This window comes from Salvia splendens, chromosome 17 (genome assembly GCF_004379255.2).
Source record: "Salvia splendens isolate huo1 chromosome 17, SspV2, whole genome shotgun sequence".
NCBI lineage: Eukaryota > Viridiplantae > Streptophyta > Magnoliopsida > Lamiales > Lamiaceae > Salvia > Salvia splendens.
The window spans coordinates 5,703,617-5,721,618 of NC_056048.1; the positions used below are offsets into that span (position 1 = coordinate 5,703,617).

Sequence of the window (18,002 nt, forward strand, 5' to 3'; positions counted from 1 at the left end):
ATTATATAGTAGTGGAGTAGTACTTACTATATAATTTAATAAATTAAAATTAGTGGATCGATTGAGCCCCAGATCAAACATACTCACAATTTATAAACAAGGAGCAGTATTTATAAATAACCGATCGAGGGTCCCATTTAATAATATGTATAAACATTTTAATATTTATTAACAATTTTATATTTATGAACAACCGATCGAGGGGCCCAATTCTTAGAGTGATTATCTAGAATATGTTTCTTCATTTTCTTTTCTCTATATTTTCTGTTTTTCTATAAAAAAAATGAGTAGCAACAAATAATAGGGTTGTACAATAAATTCACTATAATTTATCCGATTTTTAAATTTGACACACTTACAATTTGTGTTATTGTAATTTCATAGCCATTTTTTTCCCTTTTCTAGTCTATTATGCTATAAATTAACGTTATTATTGAAATAATTAAAGCGAGTGTAAAATAAAAATCGTGTCAAAACTATTGATTTTATTTACAACTATCTCTAGATAAAAATTTGTTTGTATATTTATATTGATCTAGCTAATTTAACATATAATATAAACAAAACCGATCTACGAGATTGAAATTTAAGAGCTATGTTACGTTTATGTACATCTATATTAAAGAGATATAATTAATAAAGATTATCGTATTTAAATAAAAGAATTGTAGAAAAGTCTCACTGCAGTTTGAACCCGACATTGGCCGCCTTTTATCTTTACTGCCAAAAGCTGTAATTCTAATAATTCCAAAAGAAATGGAGTATAATTTGGAAGAGAATCGAATTCAGATTTTCAAAATGAATGAATTGAAGAACGTAGTAGAGATGAAAGCTGGCCGCTGCCCACTACGTACAGCCAGCTAATTGAGAGCATCAGCAACACTCCCCATTTACGCACGAGGTGCACATATGCTAAGCATGCCACGTTTCACGCACTCAACGCGAGGGTAGCACATGGATAGCGTGACGCGCTAGGAGCATGAGTCGGAGGCATTTTAATTTTTTATTTTATTTAAGCAATATTTGATACTTTTCTCCTTTATGAATTTATGATTTGATAACTTACTTACACGATATTCAAATTTGGATCAGTGGTTCATATCCATGCATGGAGTGACGTTACGTAGTTACAAAGTCTCCTACAAAGCAAGGTTTGTAATTACACTCTTCCATATATGTTCTTGAATCATATCTAACTGATTTTATTATATGATTGATTTTAGTAGTGTGAGGGGACGCTTGGAATCGAATGAAATTTAATTGTTTGTCGTGTGATATAGTAATTGATTTTGATCGTAATAATAAATTGTACGATGAATTAACATAACTGACAAAATGATTGCCAAAGTGAGAATTTTTAAAGAATTGTAATGTCCAAAGCAAACTATACGATAATAGACCTTTTCCTTTTGTTATCACACCTTCAATATTTAATCAATCCAGTAGATTAATTAAGTACATTATTATAATTTCAAAATATTAACGCCGAACTCCATAAATATATAGTATATTATTAATTCAAATTCTACATTGCTAGGTAATTAGTATTGGGTTGCGAAAACTTTGATCATATCTTCATCATATAATTGATAATAGAAAAAGAGAGCATATTTGCATAAAATTTGTCGTTATTCCCGTTGATTGATTCCCTACTCTCCACCTGAATCTTTTCATATAGAGCAAATCAATATTTTTAAAAAATGGAAATAAAAAAGATTATGCTAGAAGATATATAAATGAATTGTATAATTAGCTTCTGGTCGATAGTCCTATATTCTCGTCATCGCGTGCATATATAAAATATACTATTTCTTAATCATAAAAATATACTACATATAATTGACGATCAAGTCCTATCCTGAATTTGTGTAAAAAAATCATTAATATATTTGAAATCCAACAGTCCGATTAATTTTACCGCCACAGTAAATTAAAGGCGATTAAGTTTAATTTATCTCGAATAAAATCGATACTAGTATCATACTATGAATCAGATGCAAGCCTAATTCCGTACACGAGGACACTTTTAACAACTACCCCGTATTATTAAGATAATGGATAATCGAGTTATTATAATCTCGAATTCGCCTTTGAAATTTATTGAGCAACTTTCTTAGTTGGCCTTGGAAATTTATTGTGAAGCAGTAATATCAACTTTCTGAATTTCCCATCATTATAAAGTGAAATCAGTTAAATATAATTAGTATTAAAAAAAGGAATGGAAATATAAATTATGTGAATGAGATTTAGTGGAATTGTATATGGGGACACGTCGAACAAGTATATGAGACGAGGGTCCACAGCCCACTTTGAAAATTCGAAGAATAGTGAAAATCATATGACATTGCCGTTACATACTATAATCATCATTGATTTATGTATGTATATATGGAAATTTTATTCACATGAACAAGAGTGCCAATCATTGCAAATGGGGTCCTTCATGAATCGTGATGGTAACCCTAATTAATCTCAAGTTTACACACAAATAAGAGGGAGAGGAGAGGGAAAGGGAGAGGGAGAGGGAGGGGCAGAGGTGGCGCTGCGCAGCCACAGCCGCCAAATCTTTGCACCACACTCTATAATCATGATCAATATATAAGTAATAGTAGTAATTTATTGCATAGAGAGAGAGAGAGAGAGAGATGAAGTGACAAGCGGAAAAGAATAGAAAGAGACTTGCCACAAAGATTTTGGCTAAAATAAAACCGAGTAATTAAAGTAAGGTTTGATGGGGTACGGACTAAACAAGCCCAACAGCAGTGACGGCCCATCAGCCCAAAGCCCAAGGAAGAGTATGAGTTCGGCATTACCAAAGCAGTTCGGTCTCAGTAAGAGTTCAGCCTCAGCCTACAGCTCGGCAAAAGCCAACCAATCAAGCTCTGCTCTTAGGTCGGCATCAAGCTCTACTCTCAGATCGGCAACCAAAGCAGTTCGGTCTCAGTTTTCGACCGAACAAGGAGTTAGTGGACCCATACAGGATTTCCACAACTTCCAACACACCCACTACCACGTGGTGTCAACTCAGGCCACGATCGTGGGCCATGACCTACACTACATCCACGATCTTAGGCCATGACCTACACGACATCCACGACTTAGTGGTGATGCAAGCCACGATCTTAGTTCATTGTATAAATAGAACTTAGATCAGATAGAAAAAGGTTAAGCTCTCTAGAGATAAAACACCATATAGCAAGTTTGTATTTGTAAGCTGTAAAAGACAGATCAAGCAATACAACTCTGCCCTCTTTTCTTCCCGTGGACGTAGATTTACTTCAGTAAATCGAACCACGTAAATTCTTTGTGTCGTGATCTGCATTTTCATTCTCTACCAGCATTTACAAACCTCAGAAATTCTTTGTGTCGTGATCTGCCTCGGCCTCGCATCCTGCCGGCCTCACCTCCGCCTCCTGATCGGCTTCCTTCTCCGGATGCCCGGCCCGCTCGACTTCGGCCTCCAGCTCCAGCGGCTCGGCCTCACCCTCTCCGTTGTAAGTCGAAGCGGGTGAAACGGGTCCCACGGAGGCAAAGATAGCCTCCAGGTTCTCGTCCCGATCAGCTCGACAACTCCGGACTCGGTCTGCAGAAAGCAGGACCGAGGATGAAGCGAGCTCCTCAAGGAGCGGCAGATTCTGAAGCCGAGCCGCTATCTCTCGGCTATACAGAGGCAGCACGACGTCGGCCCCCTGCTCGCCCTTATCGGTAATTAGCCTTACCAGACTACCGACAAAGGCCGAGAACTGGCTGCTCAAAAAGAGTTTCTCCGTATAAACACGGAGAGCCTCCCCTTGGGCAACCACGGCAGCAGCATCCCTCCGTTTCGTCTGCTCTCGCTGGATGACGAGCTGGTTTTTGGCAAACTGAGCTTCATCCTGGGCCGAAATCCTAGCAGCTCTGGCCTTCTCAAAGTTAGCCTCAGCCTGTTCGGCCCGATGACAAGCAGCCGCCAACTTCCTCTGCATCTCAGCATAGTCGTTGGACGCTTTGGAGAGTTCGACGGCGACGAGCTTGGAGAGCATATCGTTCCTCTGAAAATGAGTAAAGAAAAAAGTCAACAAAGGGGCCACAAAAAATACAGGAAAAAAGCAAGGCCAGAAAATCAAGAAGAGAATTCACCTCGGCGAAGTCCGTGGGCCATAAAAACGGCTCACAGATATGTTCCGAAGGAGGCGCCAAGACCACGTCTTTCTCTGGCGCTCTCGGGGGCTTCTGGGCCTTCCCCTTCCCCTTTGCCGAAGTCGACTCCGGCTTCTTCGGATCCGAAGAGGTTTTTTGCCTTTTCGGAGTCCTCTCGGCATCAGACGCCGAGCTGGTGGTTTTCGGCCTCTCCGACTCCTTGGACTCCGAAGATTTTCGGGTAGCCTTATTCAGCATGTACACTGCCAAAAAGCAAGGAAACAAGGTTAGTTTTCGCTGCTAAAGCAGTAAAGCATAAAAAAGAAATCCTCACCCTCAGTTTCTTCGTCCGAAGACGAGATATTGAACACGAGGTCGCCCTTGACGAGCTCAGTTTCCGAGTATTGTTTCCTAATCATAGGAATCTTATTGAGCTCGCCCTCGAGCTCGGCCAACGGTTCTAACCGAGGATGAGGAATCACGGACTTCGGCCCTCTCCAGGGGAAGCCCGGAGCCGCTGTCCTATTATAAAAAAAGAAGCGGTTTTGCCATTTCGGCCACTTGGTTTTGCAGAATGCCCTAAAAGGCTGTAAGGGGATCAAGTAAAACCAAGATCCCTTCCTTTTAAATTGGAAAAAATTAAGGATTGCCCGCAGAGACAGATCCTTATCTAGCCTACGGAGTTCGGCAGCAAAAGCCGACAAGTGCCTCCAAGAATTCGGAGTCACCTGACCTAAAGGGAGTTGAAAAAAATCAAGAAGCTCTACAAAAGGTGGGGGAAGAGGGAAACGAAGCCCGCATTCTAAGCAGGCTTCGTAAACGGTGGCATAACCCTCCGGCGGGTCGTTAGCCCTATGATCATCGTCGGGAACCACCGCCTTCCCCCCGGGAAGAAGATATTTTTCGTGTAGAGATATCACGGTGTCCTTACTCAAGACGCTGTGAAAGTATTCTACAGTCTTCTCTCCGGACTCTTTCCGGCTAGAAGACCCCTTGCCCCCTTTCCTACCGCTACCTAACTCGGAAGAAGAAGAAGAAGACATGGTTCTTACTCTTTGCAAAATCTGAAGAAATTCTGAAGAAATTCTTGAAAGCGGAAGGAAATTTTTACGCAAAGGAGATAGAGTGCAGAAGAAGCAGTCGCAAAAGTGCTCCAATGATGAAGAAGGGAGGTATTTATCAGATTCGGCGAAGATTTCAAAATCGTCGCACCGTTTCGAATCCCACCTTTTCAGGATTCAACGGCCGGATTTTACTGTCGCATTTAATGCAGTCACGTGCACGGCACGTCCCCTGACGTCAGCCTCCCCCGTACCTTTATCCAGAATGCCGAAGTGACTCGCTTCGCCGAAGTGATTCACTTCGTCTTTCGGGGGGGGTAGTGATGGGGTACGGACTAAACAAGCCCAACAGCAGTGACGGCCCATCAGCCCAAAGCCCAAGGAAGAGTATGAGTTCGGCATTACCAAAGCAGTTCGGTCTCAGTAAGAGTTCGGCCTCAGCCTACAGCTCGGCAAAAGCCAACCAATCAAGCTCTGCTCTTAGGTCGGCATCAAGCTCTACTCTCAGATCGGCAACCAAAGCAGTTCGGTCTCAGTTTTCGACCGAACAAGGAGTTAGTGGACCCATACAGGATTTCCACAACTTCCAACACACCCACTACCACGTGGTGTCAACTCAGGCCACGATCGTGGGCCATGACCTACACTACATCCACGATCTTAGGCCATGACCTACACGACATCCACGACTTAGTGGTGATGCAAGCCACGATCTTAGTTCATTGTATAAATAGAACTTAGATCAGATAGAAAAAGGTTAAGCTCTCTAGAGATAAAACACCATATAGCAAGTTTGTATTTGTAAGCTGTAAAAGACAGATCAAGCAATACAACTCTGCCCTCTTTTCTTCCCGTGGACGTAGATTTACTTCAGTAAATCGAACCACGTAAATTCTTTGTGTCGTGATCTGCATTTTCATTCTCTACCAGCATTTACAAACCTCAGAAATTCGCGGATCCATCAAGGTTAAAAGAAGAAATTCGATTTTTATGCGAAAATCGCCCCAACCAAAAAACACATTTCACTTTCTCTGGATGTATATGCAATTATTATTAAATTGATGCATATGTATATCCCCACTCTATGTCCTTTGTTTATATTTGATTTTAAAATTGTAACTTGTCCCAAAATTCCAGTATAAAAGGCGCACCAAATGAAACACTTTCCCCGTAGAAGTGAGAAAATGGTGTGAAATTGTATTGGATAACTCTTTCTATCATTTCAAGCTGAAAATCACACAGATTTTGCTCAGTTTGAGTAAGATCTTCCACTCCTAACTTCACATACACGTTATCGATCCTATAAAAACCTAGCTATATTTATCATCATCATTATATATACATAGAGTGAGAGAGAGAGAGGGAAAGAAATGGTGGCGGAAGGAGAGGTGGTGGTGGTGGTTGTGGTGCGAGAGTACGACGAGAAGAAGGATTGCGGTGCGGTGGAGGAAATGGAGAATCGGTGCGAGGTGGGACCCAGCGGCAAGCTCTCTCTCTACACCGATCTCTTGGGCGACCCCATCTGCCGGGTCCGCAACTCCCCTGCTTATCTCATGCTTGTAAGTTGTAACTAACTAATCATCTCTCTCCTCTCTTTCTATTTCTGCTATATACCTTGTCATCTGTCCCTAGACAGTTAAGTCGCATTCCTTTTTGATCCGTCACCTAATCTCTTTCCTATCTTTCTATTGCTACTATACACTTAGTCTATTCTTGGATAACTACGTCATCGTATTCTTTTCTGGATTGTCTCAATTTAGCTGAATGTTTCATTTATTATTTTTGACAAAAACTTTATCCTCTCTCTTTCATTATTCTAGGTCGCTGAACTGGTAGTAGTCGGCAGTGGGCCAGACAAGGAGCGCCGTGAGATCGTTGGCGCCATTAGGGGCTGCATCAAAACCGTCACTTGCGGCACTAAGCTCTCCCGAAGCGCCAACAACAAACCCCTCCCCATCTTCACTAAACTCGCCTACATCTCAGGCCTTCGCGTCTCCCCTTCTCACCGGTGTGATATTATACATCGATACACATTCAAACTCACTTTTAGTATGATGTTGTTCACTTTAAACACTTTTCAAAAATAGAATAATAGGAATTCCACTTATATATTGCTGCACATTTTTCTTCTATTTCAAATAATAATGATAATAATATTTAATTAATTAATATGCAGGAGAATGGGGATTGGATTAAAACTAGTGCGCCAAATAGAGGAATGGTTCGGTGAAAACGGCGCGGAGTATTCATACATGGCGACGGAGAGCGACAACCATGCATCCGTCAACCTCTTCACTCAAAAATGCGGCTACTCCAAATTCCGCACCCCTTCCATCCTCGTCCACCCCGTCTTCGCCCACCGCCTCCGCCCCGACCCCCGCCTCACCATCCTCACCCTCTCCCCCGCCGACGCCGAAACCCTCTACCGCCGCCGCTTCTCCTCCACCGAATTCTTCCCTCGCGACATCCACGCCGTCCTCCGCAACCGCCTCAGCCTCGGCACCTTCCTCGCCCTCCCCCGCGGCGCCACCTGGCGCGGCGCCGCCGACTTCCTCGCCAGCCCGCCCGAGTCTTGGGCGGTGCTCAGCTCGTGGAACTGCCAGGACGTCTACAAGCTCGAGGTCCGAGGCGCGTCGAGCGTGAGGCGGGCCTTGGTCAAAACCACCCGGGCCCTGGACCGGGCCTTTCCGTGGCTGCGTCTCCCGTCCGTGCCGCAGGTGTTCAGGCCCTTTGGGTTTCATTTTTTATACGGCCTGGGCGGGGAAGGCCCAAATGCGGTTAAAATGATCCGGGCCTTATGCGGATTGGCCCATAATTTAGCGAAGGAGGGGGGTTGTGGGGTGGTGGCGACGGAGGTGGCGGATAGCGAGCCGCTCAGGTTAGGAATCCCGCACTGGGAGAGCTTATCGTGCGCCGAGGATTTGTGGTGTATTAAACGGTTAGGGGAAGACTATAGTGATGGCTCTGTCGGTGACTGGACAAAGTCGCCACCTGGCATGTCCATTTTTGTTGATCCAAGGGAGTTCTGACTTCTTACTAAGGCTGAATCTAATTTTGGGAATTGAATAATTATAATATTATTATTATTACTAAATGTTGATGCATGTAATTTTCCAATTTTTGATAAGATCATGGTGGGTTAGTGGTTAGTGGTGGAGGAGATGGGATAGGAGATATGGATGAAGCCTTTTATTGTCTAGTTGCTGTTGTTGAAAAAGGGAATATCCCTATCTTTTTGTAAATGAATGTAGTTTTTTTTATTTTTAGTAGTAACTTTTAAATCTTGAGTATTTTAGTGACGTCGTGGGATATGGCAATCTTTTTGATAATTTATTCGAAAGGTGACATATCATGTACAGGTGTAGGTGAATTTGGACAATATGTATCGATCTAACCCTTAAAAGGTGTCTTTGTTAGCGACTTCACAAATATTCAAGCCCACAATCACACATGTCACAATTTGGGGTTTCTTTCAATTTCACTATGCAATAGGCATTTGGATTGGCAATTTCAATTTAGATCATTCACATAATATCTAGCAACTGGGATGAAGTAATGCGGGCTGTGCTAGGATCCTTTTGTAAAATGGATTAGAAAGCATAACAATTTTATAAGTAAAAAATATTTTGCTTAATTACATTCTTTCTGTCAAAATGCACGATATATAAATATACTTAAACAATTGAGAATTGCTCTATTTACATATAGTCTGAAACACTTCGTAGTCAATATGATCAAAATTATCATATCCCCATCATTTTTTGCGGTATGGTTGGCTTTCAGTCAGACTGCAACTCTGCAATAGCCTCAATTTTGTAAGGTTCAGTTTTAAATGAAATCATCGCATTTACGCACCTACTAAATTGTTAAAATTTTATAAGTAAAAAATATTTTGCTTAATCATTGTCATTTTTATTGAGTGAAAGTCTTTCAAGAAATTCTAAGTACTCCCTCCGTCCCATCAAAATAGGCCGAATTCCTTTTTCGGAGAAATAGTCCATATATATTTATGGAAACTTTTTTCTCTTTTTTTTACTTTATTATTTATGGCCTCCACCATCCACTATATTATTTCAACCATTATTTATCATTCTCCCTTACTTTACTAATTACGTATTAAAACATGTGTCATCCTCAATTAGCCTATTTCTATGTGACGGTGTTAAGGGTGTTTCCCTTAAAAAAGCACCGGCGGTGGAAATAAATTTCCAGCGGCTAACAGGCTTGGCGGACAATGGCGGAGTTTCTGTGCGCGGGAGTCGCTCCCGTTGGGCAGATAACTAGGCGGATGATAGAATACTCCGGCGTCCAATTAGGTTCGGCGGAGGGAATCTAAAATTAGGATTGGAAAACACACGTTATCTTTGTTGGGGAAAATATTTCATTAATTGATTGAATAAAATGATAACAATCTCTCATGTTTATGATACTCTAATACTACTACCCTAACTTATTGAACAAGAAACAAATATCTAAACAAATATGGTAAAATGACTCAATTATTATGGAACGAAGGAAGTAGACCATTTTTATCAACTGACCTAGGTTCCTCTCTTCCCTTAATTTCAATTTTTTCAAAAAAAAGGAAAAGTATGGAGAAAGTCTCCCTCCCTCCAAGACCAAGGTCGGTCAATTGGGTTAAGACTTGGTGTCTCCCTTAATTCATTTCATTGACCAATGAAATTGTGCCATTAGTCATAACTTCATTGGTCAATAAATATTTTTTAATATTTAAATAATATTTACATGATAAATTAAAAAAATATTTATATTATACTAAAATCCATAATTTTTCATCCTCTATAAATACAGATCATATGTGCTATAGTTCTATTCACAAAAATAAATCTCTATTTTTCTCCACATAATCCTTTGTCTAATCTAAATTTTCTCTAAATATCTAATATTTAGAATTTAATTTGAGCACCAATTATATATCTTCAATTTTGTATTTTAATTTTTCGGTTATGTTTTTGATTTATTTGTTTTATATTTTAAGTTTGTCATTTTTGGGGGTTTTTTTATATAAATTTTGCAATAATTATAAAATCTTATAATAATAATAATAATAATAATAATAATAATAATAAACAAAAAGATTATATAATAAGATGGTTGAATGGTCATTGATAAATGACCAAAAATATATATGGTCGGGTTGAAAAATATTGAGGATGTGAAAGAGAGAGCCATTAATTAAATATTAAAAAAGTATTATGATTAGGTTGGATTGAATAGTTGCTGATAAACATAGTCTAAGCGAAGCACATGTATCATAGCTAGTGTGTTTGCACGAGTTTGGTGAAATTCAAAGGTAATATGATGATGTGAAATCGAAGTGGAAACGTTAGTCATGTACTTCAGTTAAAATGGCTGAGATATGGATCAGCACACGCATAATGTTTCAATATTTGTGGGTTATATAATCATGAAATCGTAGAACCTTCTAACTAATGGTATAGTGAAGCCAAATTACACACTCTCCTCAATTTAAATTGTAAAATAACAACACTTTTCGTTTCTTTGCGATATTTTACATTTTTTTACAACGAGCTAGGAGCCAATCGCAAGAATCATGCATGTATGATAAAATTAGATTAGCATTATACTTAGAAATGAGCAACCAAATCAATAGATGTGGAGTATTTAAACATAAAATGTAATTCAAGGAAGTACCGAAACAGTACAATATAGATGGTGGTGGACGAGTTATGGCGACAAGAGTAAGTTGAGGTAAGTGGCCTACATTGCACAAATTTAGTGATAAAATAATGTTGTCTCAACACTCCAAATATGCGCCTTATTATTGGTTTGTCTGAACAACTTTCCATCCATCTCCATCTCCATCTCCATCTCCATCTCCGACCTCTCAAAATAATAATAATATTATTATTATTAAATGATCTAATTAGAATTGGGACCAAAACTGTTAAGGACTGGGGAACTATTATTTAGCAGTGTCTACTTATGTTATCCTTAATTATGGCTTATGAGTTATGGAGTATTTTGGATTTATCGAACTTCAGAAATTTTTAAATTCATAATATTATTGTTGGTTTCTGGATTACAAGAGATAAAAGTCGGGCGTAATACAACCCAAAAGAAGGAATACAAGAAACGAAACTGAACTGAATTACAATGAAACAAATAAACCGTGAATGTTTAGCCGAGTCGAGGAGGCCTCTTCCCGCAAGACGAGATACGCCCCGGTAGTGCTCTTCGGTTTGGCGTTTCGTCCCCAAAGGTAAAACGACTACGTCTCTTTTGATGCAGCACCGCAATCAGTAGAGCTCCGGCGAACTGGATGGAGGAGAGGGCAGAGCTTCGACAGAAAGACAATGCAGAGAGGGAGAGAGCTTATGATGCAGAGAATGCTTGGAATTGTGTGTCCTAATGCAGTGGTATGGCTAGCCTATTTATAGGCCAAGCCACCATGCAGGGTCAACCGAGCCAAAAAGAATAGTTTGGGCCAAGCCCCAAGCCCAAAAACCATTGCCAAGATCCAAGTCCAAGATCGGGCTCGGGCCCGCGGCCCGCGGCCGCGAGCGCGTGTGCTCGCGTGTGGGCTCTTTCACCCATCTTGGTCCACTATAATTATTAAGTAACATAAAGTCACTTAATTTATACACATTAAAAGATGCGTTAATCCTCCAATGTGGGATAATTAACACTAGTTAATTATTCCCTAAGCTCCAACTCCAAGCTTTAATTAAAAGCTAATTATGCCTAACTTTAATCCACTATTTCTCACTCACCGGAAATCGGTTTTGAGAAAGTGAATATACTATATTTATCTACGTAAAATGTAGATCGACGCTATGTCATTTAATTTCACAAAATTAAATGTCTCGTCACATTTATTATTTGGTCAAAATCCATTGACCGGGCATATTTAATACCATGATTTCTACAATTATTTCGTCATTTATTTGAAGTATGTGTTTGTTCTACTAAAAAAACATACAGTAATGGTTTTGGTGCATGCAAAAGCCTTAATATAACAGAAAGGCCTATTGTGTTTGTTCATGTGTAAAAAGATTATCTTGGAGTTGGATAATGTATGATAGATGGCAGATGCATCGAGCAAAGTGATTCGATTAATTAAACTGCTTGAGTCTTAATTTGTGCCTAATTGAATACCGCAATTAGATTAGTCACGCCTTTTTACGCTAATTCTGCAAATACACTGCATCATCAACAAATATTTTAACATAAACTATTAATCTTAACTCGATAACACTATTTCTTCCATTGTGGTTTGTATTTTACCCATTTCTTATTTTAGAGTGGGTTAGGCATATTTTGACTGCTAATTGCTACAATAACACGTCCCAAATCTTAACCTAACTCAAGCTAATCAAATCAATGATAGTATCCATCAGAGTAACGTAGTTCATGCTATCTCCGTTCACAAAAAAAAGTCACAGAAATTGACATACCTTATTAGAGAGAAAAACTCATTAAAAGTAGATATAAACTTATTTTGATGGAAGACTAAACTGAAAAAACGAGACTATTTCGTGGACGAATGTAGTATGATATGGTCTTCCAAATTCCATTGTAATGTTTCTAATATAAGCATGATAAACCTCAATAAGAAAAATTATAAATCAGTATAATAACAAGAATATTAAAGACAAACGATTCGGAGATTGTTAATAATGTGGTCGGAAAGATAGGGCCACCAAAAAGTTATTTTCTAATATGTTAATTTGAGATTATAATTAGCTAGCTAAGTAGGTGGTTTAGGTTACGAGGAAATTATTCGAAAATTGCAACACTATTAAAGTCAAAAGTATAGTTCCTTTTGCTTGTGTGTGTTCCATAACACGTTCAAAAGTCCATTCCTTTAGGTGCAAATGCCGACCTAAATCGTTTATTAATTTGACTTCTTAATTAAAACTGCGTGTGATTTTTTTTTTGTTAACGAAAAAGTGAGCTAACTTCACTTTAAAATATTATCGTAATCAAGTGTAACTGTCCGTCGAATGAATGAGGAGTTTTGCTATTCAATTAAAATATCTCCGACTAATAATTTATTTACTTTCATCCAAACATCATAATGAAGTGGCAGGCAAAATAAACCCACAATCATTTTCAATACTTTTTTGGTATTAATATATTTTATGTAATACATGCTTTGCAAATCTTACTGACTATTAATGAAGGGGTTCTCATTGAAAATTAATATAGTTGAAATTAATCAAAATACAGTACATTATTTTGTTCTTATTTGATCTAGTATGTTAAATTAACTTTGCTCGATCAGTCTTAAATCGATATACATTTATTTTGATGTGAAAATGATGCAAAACTTGTCCAAAATTTATGGCGTCTCTTAACCGATCCACTTATTATGAATATCTAAAAAAAATGAAACACTTATTAATTTATTATCGTGTCTTTTTTTTATGATTACTTATTTTTCCCTTTCCTTCTAATACCTAAAACATTACCATATGATCTAATTTAAATACTCCTAAGTCCTAAATAATTGCCCAAATAACAAAATTATTTTGAACCAGATAAATCACACACCTGTTTATATATATAAAAAATACATATAATTTAGAGTAAAGGCTAAAACTGGTCCTGAACATATGTCCATTTTACGATTTTGGTCATATACTTTATCTTTTGAATTTTTGCATCCTGAACATTTCAACTAGGATCACAATTGGTCCTACACTAACAATTTCATCAATTTTTAAACGGTTTTAACCCGATTTTGATGGTTTTAACAATCCCATTCGGGTTAAAACCGTTTAAAAATCGGTCAAAATCAGGTTAAAACCGTTTCAAAATTGACGGAATTGTTAGTGTAGGACCAATTGTAATCCGAGTTGAAATGTTCAGGACGCAAAAATTCAAAAAATAAAGTATGGGATCAAAATCATAAAATGAGCATATGTTCAGGACCAGTTTTGGCCTTTAATCTATAATTTATGATTGATCAAAGCTCATAGTTCCACAAACCAAACAGAAAAATACATAAAAGTTTGTCATTATAACCAAATCTTCACTGTCAAAATACAGATTTCAAGCTTTATTATCAAATTAGTATTCAAGAACCGTTTATTTCATGTTCTTACTATCAAGATCTTAACACAGATCCATGATAAAAATTGATCCTCAACCATTGAGGAGAAGTCTAGTCCAAATAAGGGCATTAAAAGTAACCAGCTGAAAAATATTAGCCAATCTATAATCATATAACTGAATTTTAAGCCTTGATATAACAAATAATCAAATAAGACACATTTATTTAACATTGTCTGCGTTGTAGTCATATTGTAAGCCCACTAATCAAATACTAGTACTAAGATTTATTAGTGGGCTTAGCTCTATTGTGGGACAAGTTGAGGTCTGCCTAGCCCACACATATCCATTTTCGACCCAAAACAATCTTCGAGGCCTAGGAGTACAAATTTAATCTATTTTGTAGGGGTATTTCTTTTCTTTAACAAAAATGTTAGATGTAATAAACATTTTTAAATTTTATTTCTACCTCACACTTATAATAAATTTGAATTTGAAGAATATAACAAGACTACTACTGCACACTCTCACTAACTGATTTTCCATCTTTGAAACTCCAGAAGGCAAAACTGAAACCTTAATACAGCAAAACTTTAGCCCAAGCCAAGACTTGCTATATCATCATTCACAATCTTCCAAGTCTTTCAAAATTTCCTGATATCTGGCTTTAGAATTCTCTAACAAGTCAAAGATAATCTTACAAGTTTATTAACAATTCTAGGACTAGGGGCGTCTCCTACTTCTTGAAGGTGTACATCTACTCTGCTCCAGGCTTCCCGACGTGTCCGAACTGCTGTTCTCGTTCGACCACATCTTCTTCGCTCCGGCCTTCTCTGCCCCGCCTTTCAGCCTCTGAGAAGCCAGCTCCACCTTCAGCGACTTCAGCTCCTACGATGTCCGATCACCATCCCAGTCATCGTCTGTGTTCGTAGTAGCAGATCTCGAGCTCCCATACGTCCCTCCCGGAAGTAAACCCCTAATAGACCCGGGCAGGTCCGGCATTGTGTGATCACTGCCCCCTCCAGCTGCTGCTCGGCTATGCTCGAAGAAGAGTACCTGCATAACAACTCGCAGAGGGAGCCTCTCGTTTTGAACGGCGTGCGCGCACGCCTCACCCGATAGCTTCCTGCAATCCATCAACCCGCACATCTTCTTCTTCTCGCTCTTACTCAACTCCGGATGCTCCTGCAGCAATTGAGCACAGCTCGTTTTAGAAACAACGAAAACGAATAGATTACAAACACGGTGTTTGTATAGAGACGGACCTTTAGGTACATGTCGATGGCACGGTAGATTCTGTCATGCGTCAGTCTTGGAAAGCTCGAGACCATAGTTGCTAGATCGAGAAATCTGGATATATGCAACGAGGAGTCTCGAGCAGCTTCAGCCAGATAACTGTCGACCAACGTGGCCACATTGGCCTTGGCAGCATAGAACTCGGGACCGAGAGAGCAGTTGGTATGCTCTTGCATCACAAACTGCTCAACCAAGTCATACACTATGTCTATGTTATAAAGGGCCGCCTCACCATTAGGCGCACGGATCAGAAAATCAGCCACGGTTGCCTCCCCGAGCTGCTGTGCGATTTTCTGCATCAGCTCCCTTCTCCCCGGCTCTCCACATCCCAATACGAACGATGCTTGCAGTAATTTGAGCACGAAACCACACGGCACAGAGCTTATCTCTATCGGCAGCAACTCCATGATGGTTTCAACGAAGTATCGGTACTTGAGTGTATCTCTGCCTCGTATAGTGCCTTTGCTGAAGCCGGGGAGCCTTCTCGTGATATAAACTTGCAACGCCTCTCCGATCACATCAGCAGAAACTCTCCCTTTAGCTCGTATCGTTGAAATCACCCGTTTGTATAGAGAAATATGAAGCTCACAAAGCTCCTCCACCCACCAATCTTGAGGCACGGGTTGCTGCTTCATCACACCGTTCCACAGAGGATCGTTCTCGGGCAGAAGCTTCTTCCGGTTATAGGTATACGACCAATCAACTCTGGAAGGGTCGATAGAAGCTTTGGAAGCTATGGAATCGAGACAGTGGCTGACGATCTTCAGCTCCTCGGACCAGGGGAGATGAGACCTTGTGGTGTGAAGAACAATTATGGAATCTTTCCAGCTTCGGAAGATGCTGGAGCTGAGGAAGACGTCGATCTTGTATATGAGATTCCCCTTCTCGACGGTCTCGTACATTTCTAGATACTCTGCTGCACAACGCGCTGCCACCACGTTGTAAGCGTTGAGCGTGGCGACCATGCCATAGCAGAACTTGGCACATATTTCGAGCGCGGTAGGTCCTCCCGGAATGTCGTCTATGCGTATCTCATCCTTTTCTTCGGTTACACTACCAACGAGCCTCTGAAGGTGAGAACTCTTGGAGAGAAGAGGAAACTGCAACAAGAAGATATACTTCACCACTTTCTAACATAGAAGCATAGCAATAAATATTGACGGATTTTATAGTTTTTAAACAATTGTAGTAGAGGAATATGTTGAGCAACAAAATGTGTATACCTTGTGAAGATAAAATTTGATATCACCAACATTTATGATGAGATCAGTGGCCAACTCTGTAGCTACATATCTGAAAGGAAAATTTGGAACAGTCCATTTTTAGTAACTCTTATACTGCAAATTTATACAATAATAAGCATATCATCTCATCTTATAGCATAAGGAGATATGCTACTAAACAAATGGCTTTTTTGGTTACCAAAACAATCGATAGGAGAAGATAACGTGGGATAATCGAACTAAAAATACATGACACGTCACCCCAGGAAGATAGAACAATTTTTTTAACTTTGGAGAAACATCAAAACTATTAGACTAATCTATCCATTTCAATACACATGAAACAACATATACTATGTAATGAAATAATGCAGGTGGAACTATAACTAAAACAGATGAAAAAAGTTAATGGTTAACCTGATATTGTCCCCATCATTCTGAAACTGATCAGGTTTGGATCCCAGCTTCATAAACTTCATCGTTTCGATATATATCTCCGGCTGCAGGTAGGTTAAAACCAAAACAAGTTATCACTCCTCAACTCAGAAGGAAGTAGCAAAGAGAAAGGTGTGGAAGAAGATAAAGCTCTCCCAAATCTATAGCTCTCAGTAACAGAGAATGCCTAATTGCTTCTTCTCTCACTCATATCTCAAACTTATAGATTAAAAGTCAAAAAACTAAAAAATCCACATTCCCCAAACAAAGATTTGCTACAATCAATCAAGTCTGAAGCACCAGTCAAAGCCAACAGAAATCTTGGTACGAGTGTGGAGCACCACCAAAATCTCAGACAACAAGCATCAACTAGATTTGGAGGCTAATGGAAACATATATACCAAAATCACACCAACCAACATACTTGTTTGTTCACCTTGCTACATAAAAAACTTCAATTTCCCAAATCAAAAACGCATCACAACCAATGAGAATACTCAGCTAGTGATAGTAGCAAAATCAAGATCACATTTTTAATATTACAAAATAGCACAACAAAGTTGAATCAGAAACTTGAACACGTAACACATACTCACCTAATCAAGAATGGCTGAAGTAACGCGCAATTGGTAGGAAAGTGTAAAGAATTTAGAGGAACAAAAAAAACAAGGAAAGAGAGAGCAGAAAAACAAATGAAAAAAATAAAAGAAGATGAGTAGTTGGTAACATAATGTTATCGCAAAAAGCCAAGCTCAGAATGTTCCCACACTCATGTATCCCTTGAGAATCAGCACCACTGCTGCCTCTTTCTCTCCTCTCCACTTTTTAT

General features: G+C 39.2%; 2 protein-coding genes across 2 annotated transcripts; one reads left to right on the plus strand and one right to left on the minus strand.

Moving 5' to 3' along the window:
* The first annotated feature begins 6,375 nt into the window (after nt 1-6,375).
* Nucleotides 6,376-8,489, plus strand: LOC121773929 (probable N-acetyltransferase HLS1). Its single transcript, XM_042170845.1, has 3 exons — nt 6,376-6,739; nt 7,001-7,188; nt 7,357-8,489. The coding sequence occupies exons 1-3, from the start codon at nt 6,551-6,553 to the stop codon at nt 8,207-8,209; spliced, it is 1,230 nt and encodes a 409-aa protein (XP_042026779.1). The 5' UTR covers nt 6,376-6,550; the 3' UTR covers nt 8,210-8,489.
* Nucleotides 8,490-14,789: 6,300 nt separating this feature from the next.
* Nucleotides 14,790-18,002, minus strand: LOC121774159 (BTB/POZ domain-containing protein NPY3-like). The gene is made up of 5 exons (XM_042171071.1): nt 17,770-18,002; nt 17,156-17,238; nt 16,739-16,808; nt 15,485-16,615; nt 14,790-15,404 (listed from the first exon to the last, which is right to left on the minus strand). The coding sequence occupies exons 2-5, from the start codon at nt 17,215-17,217 to the stop codon at nt 15,108-15,110; spliced, it is 1,560 nt and encodes a 519-aa protein (XP_042027005.1). The 5' UTR covers nt 17,218-17,238; nt 17,770-18,002; the 3' UTR covers nt 14,790-15,107.

What these genes read in the sequence shown, in the direction of transcription:
- LOC121773929 (XM_042170845.1), top strand. Translation starts at nt 6,551, where the DNA reads ATGGTGGCGGAAGGAGAGGTGGTGGTGGTGGTTGTGGTGCGAGAGTAC. An exon ending in CCCCTGCTTATCTCATGCTT is followed by an intron (nt 6,740 to 7,000) that starts GTAAGTTGTAAC and finishes TCATTATTCTAG; the next exon opens with GTCGCTGAACTGGTAGTAGT. An exon ending in CGCGTCTCCCCTTCTCACCG is followed by an intron (nt 7,189 to 7,356) that starts GTGTGATATTAT and finishes ATTAATATGCAG; the next exon opens with GAGAATGGGGATTGGATTAA.
- LOC121774159 (XM_042171071.1), bottom strand. Translation starts at nt 17,217, where the DNA reads ATGAAGTTTATGAAGCTGGGATCCAAACCTGATCAGTTTCAGAATGAT. An exon ending in TCAAATTTTATCTTCACAAG is followed by an intron (nt 16,616 to 16,738) that starts GTATACACATTT and finishes TTCTTGTTGCAG; the next exon opens with TTTCCTCTTCTCTCCAAGAG. An exon ending in CCATCGACATGTACCTAAAG is followed by an intron (nt 15,405 to 15,484) that starts GTCCGTCTCTAT and finishes CAATTGCTGCAG; the next exon opens with GAGCATCCGGAGTTGAGTAA.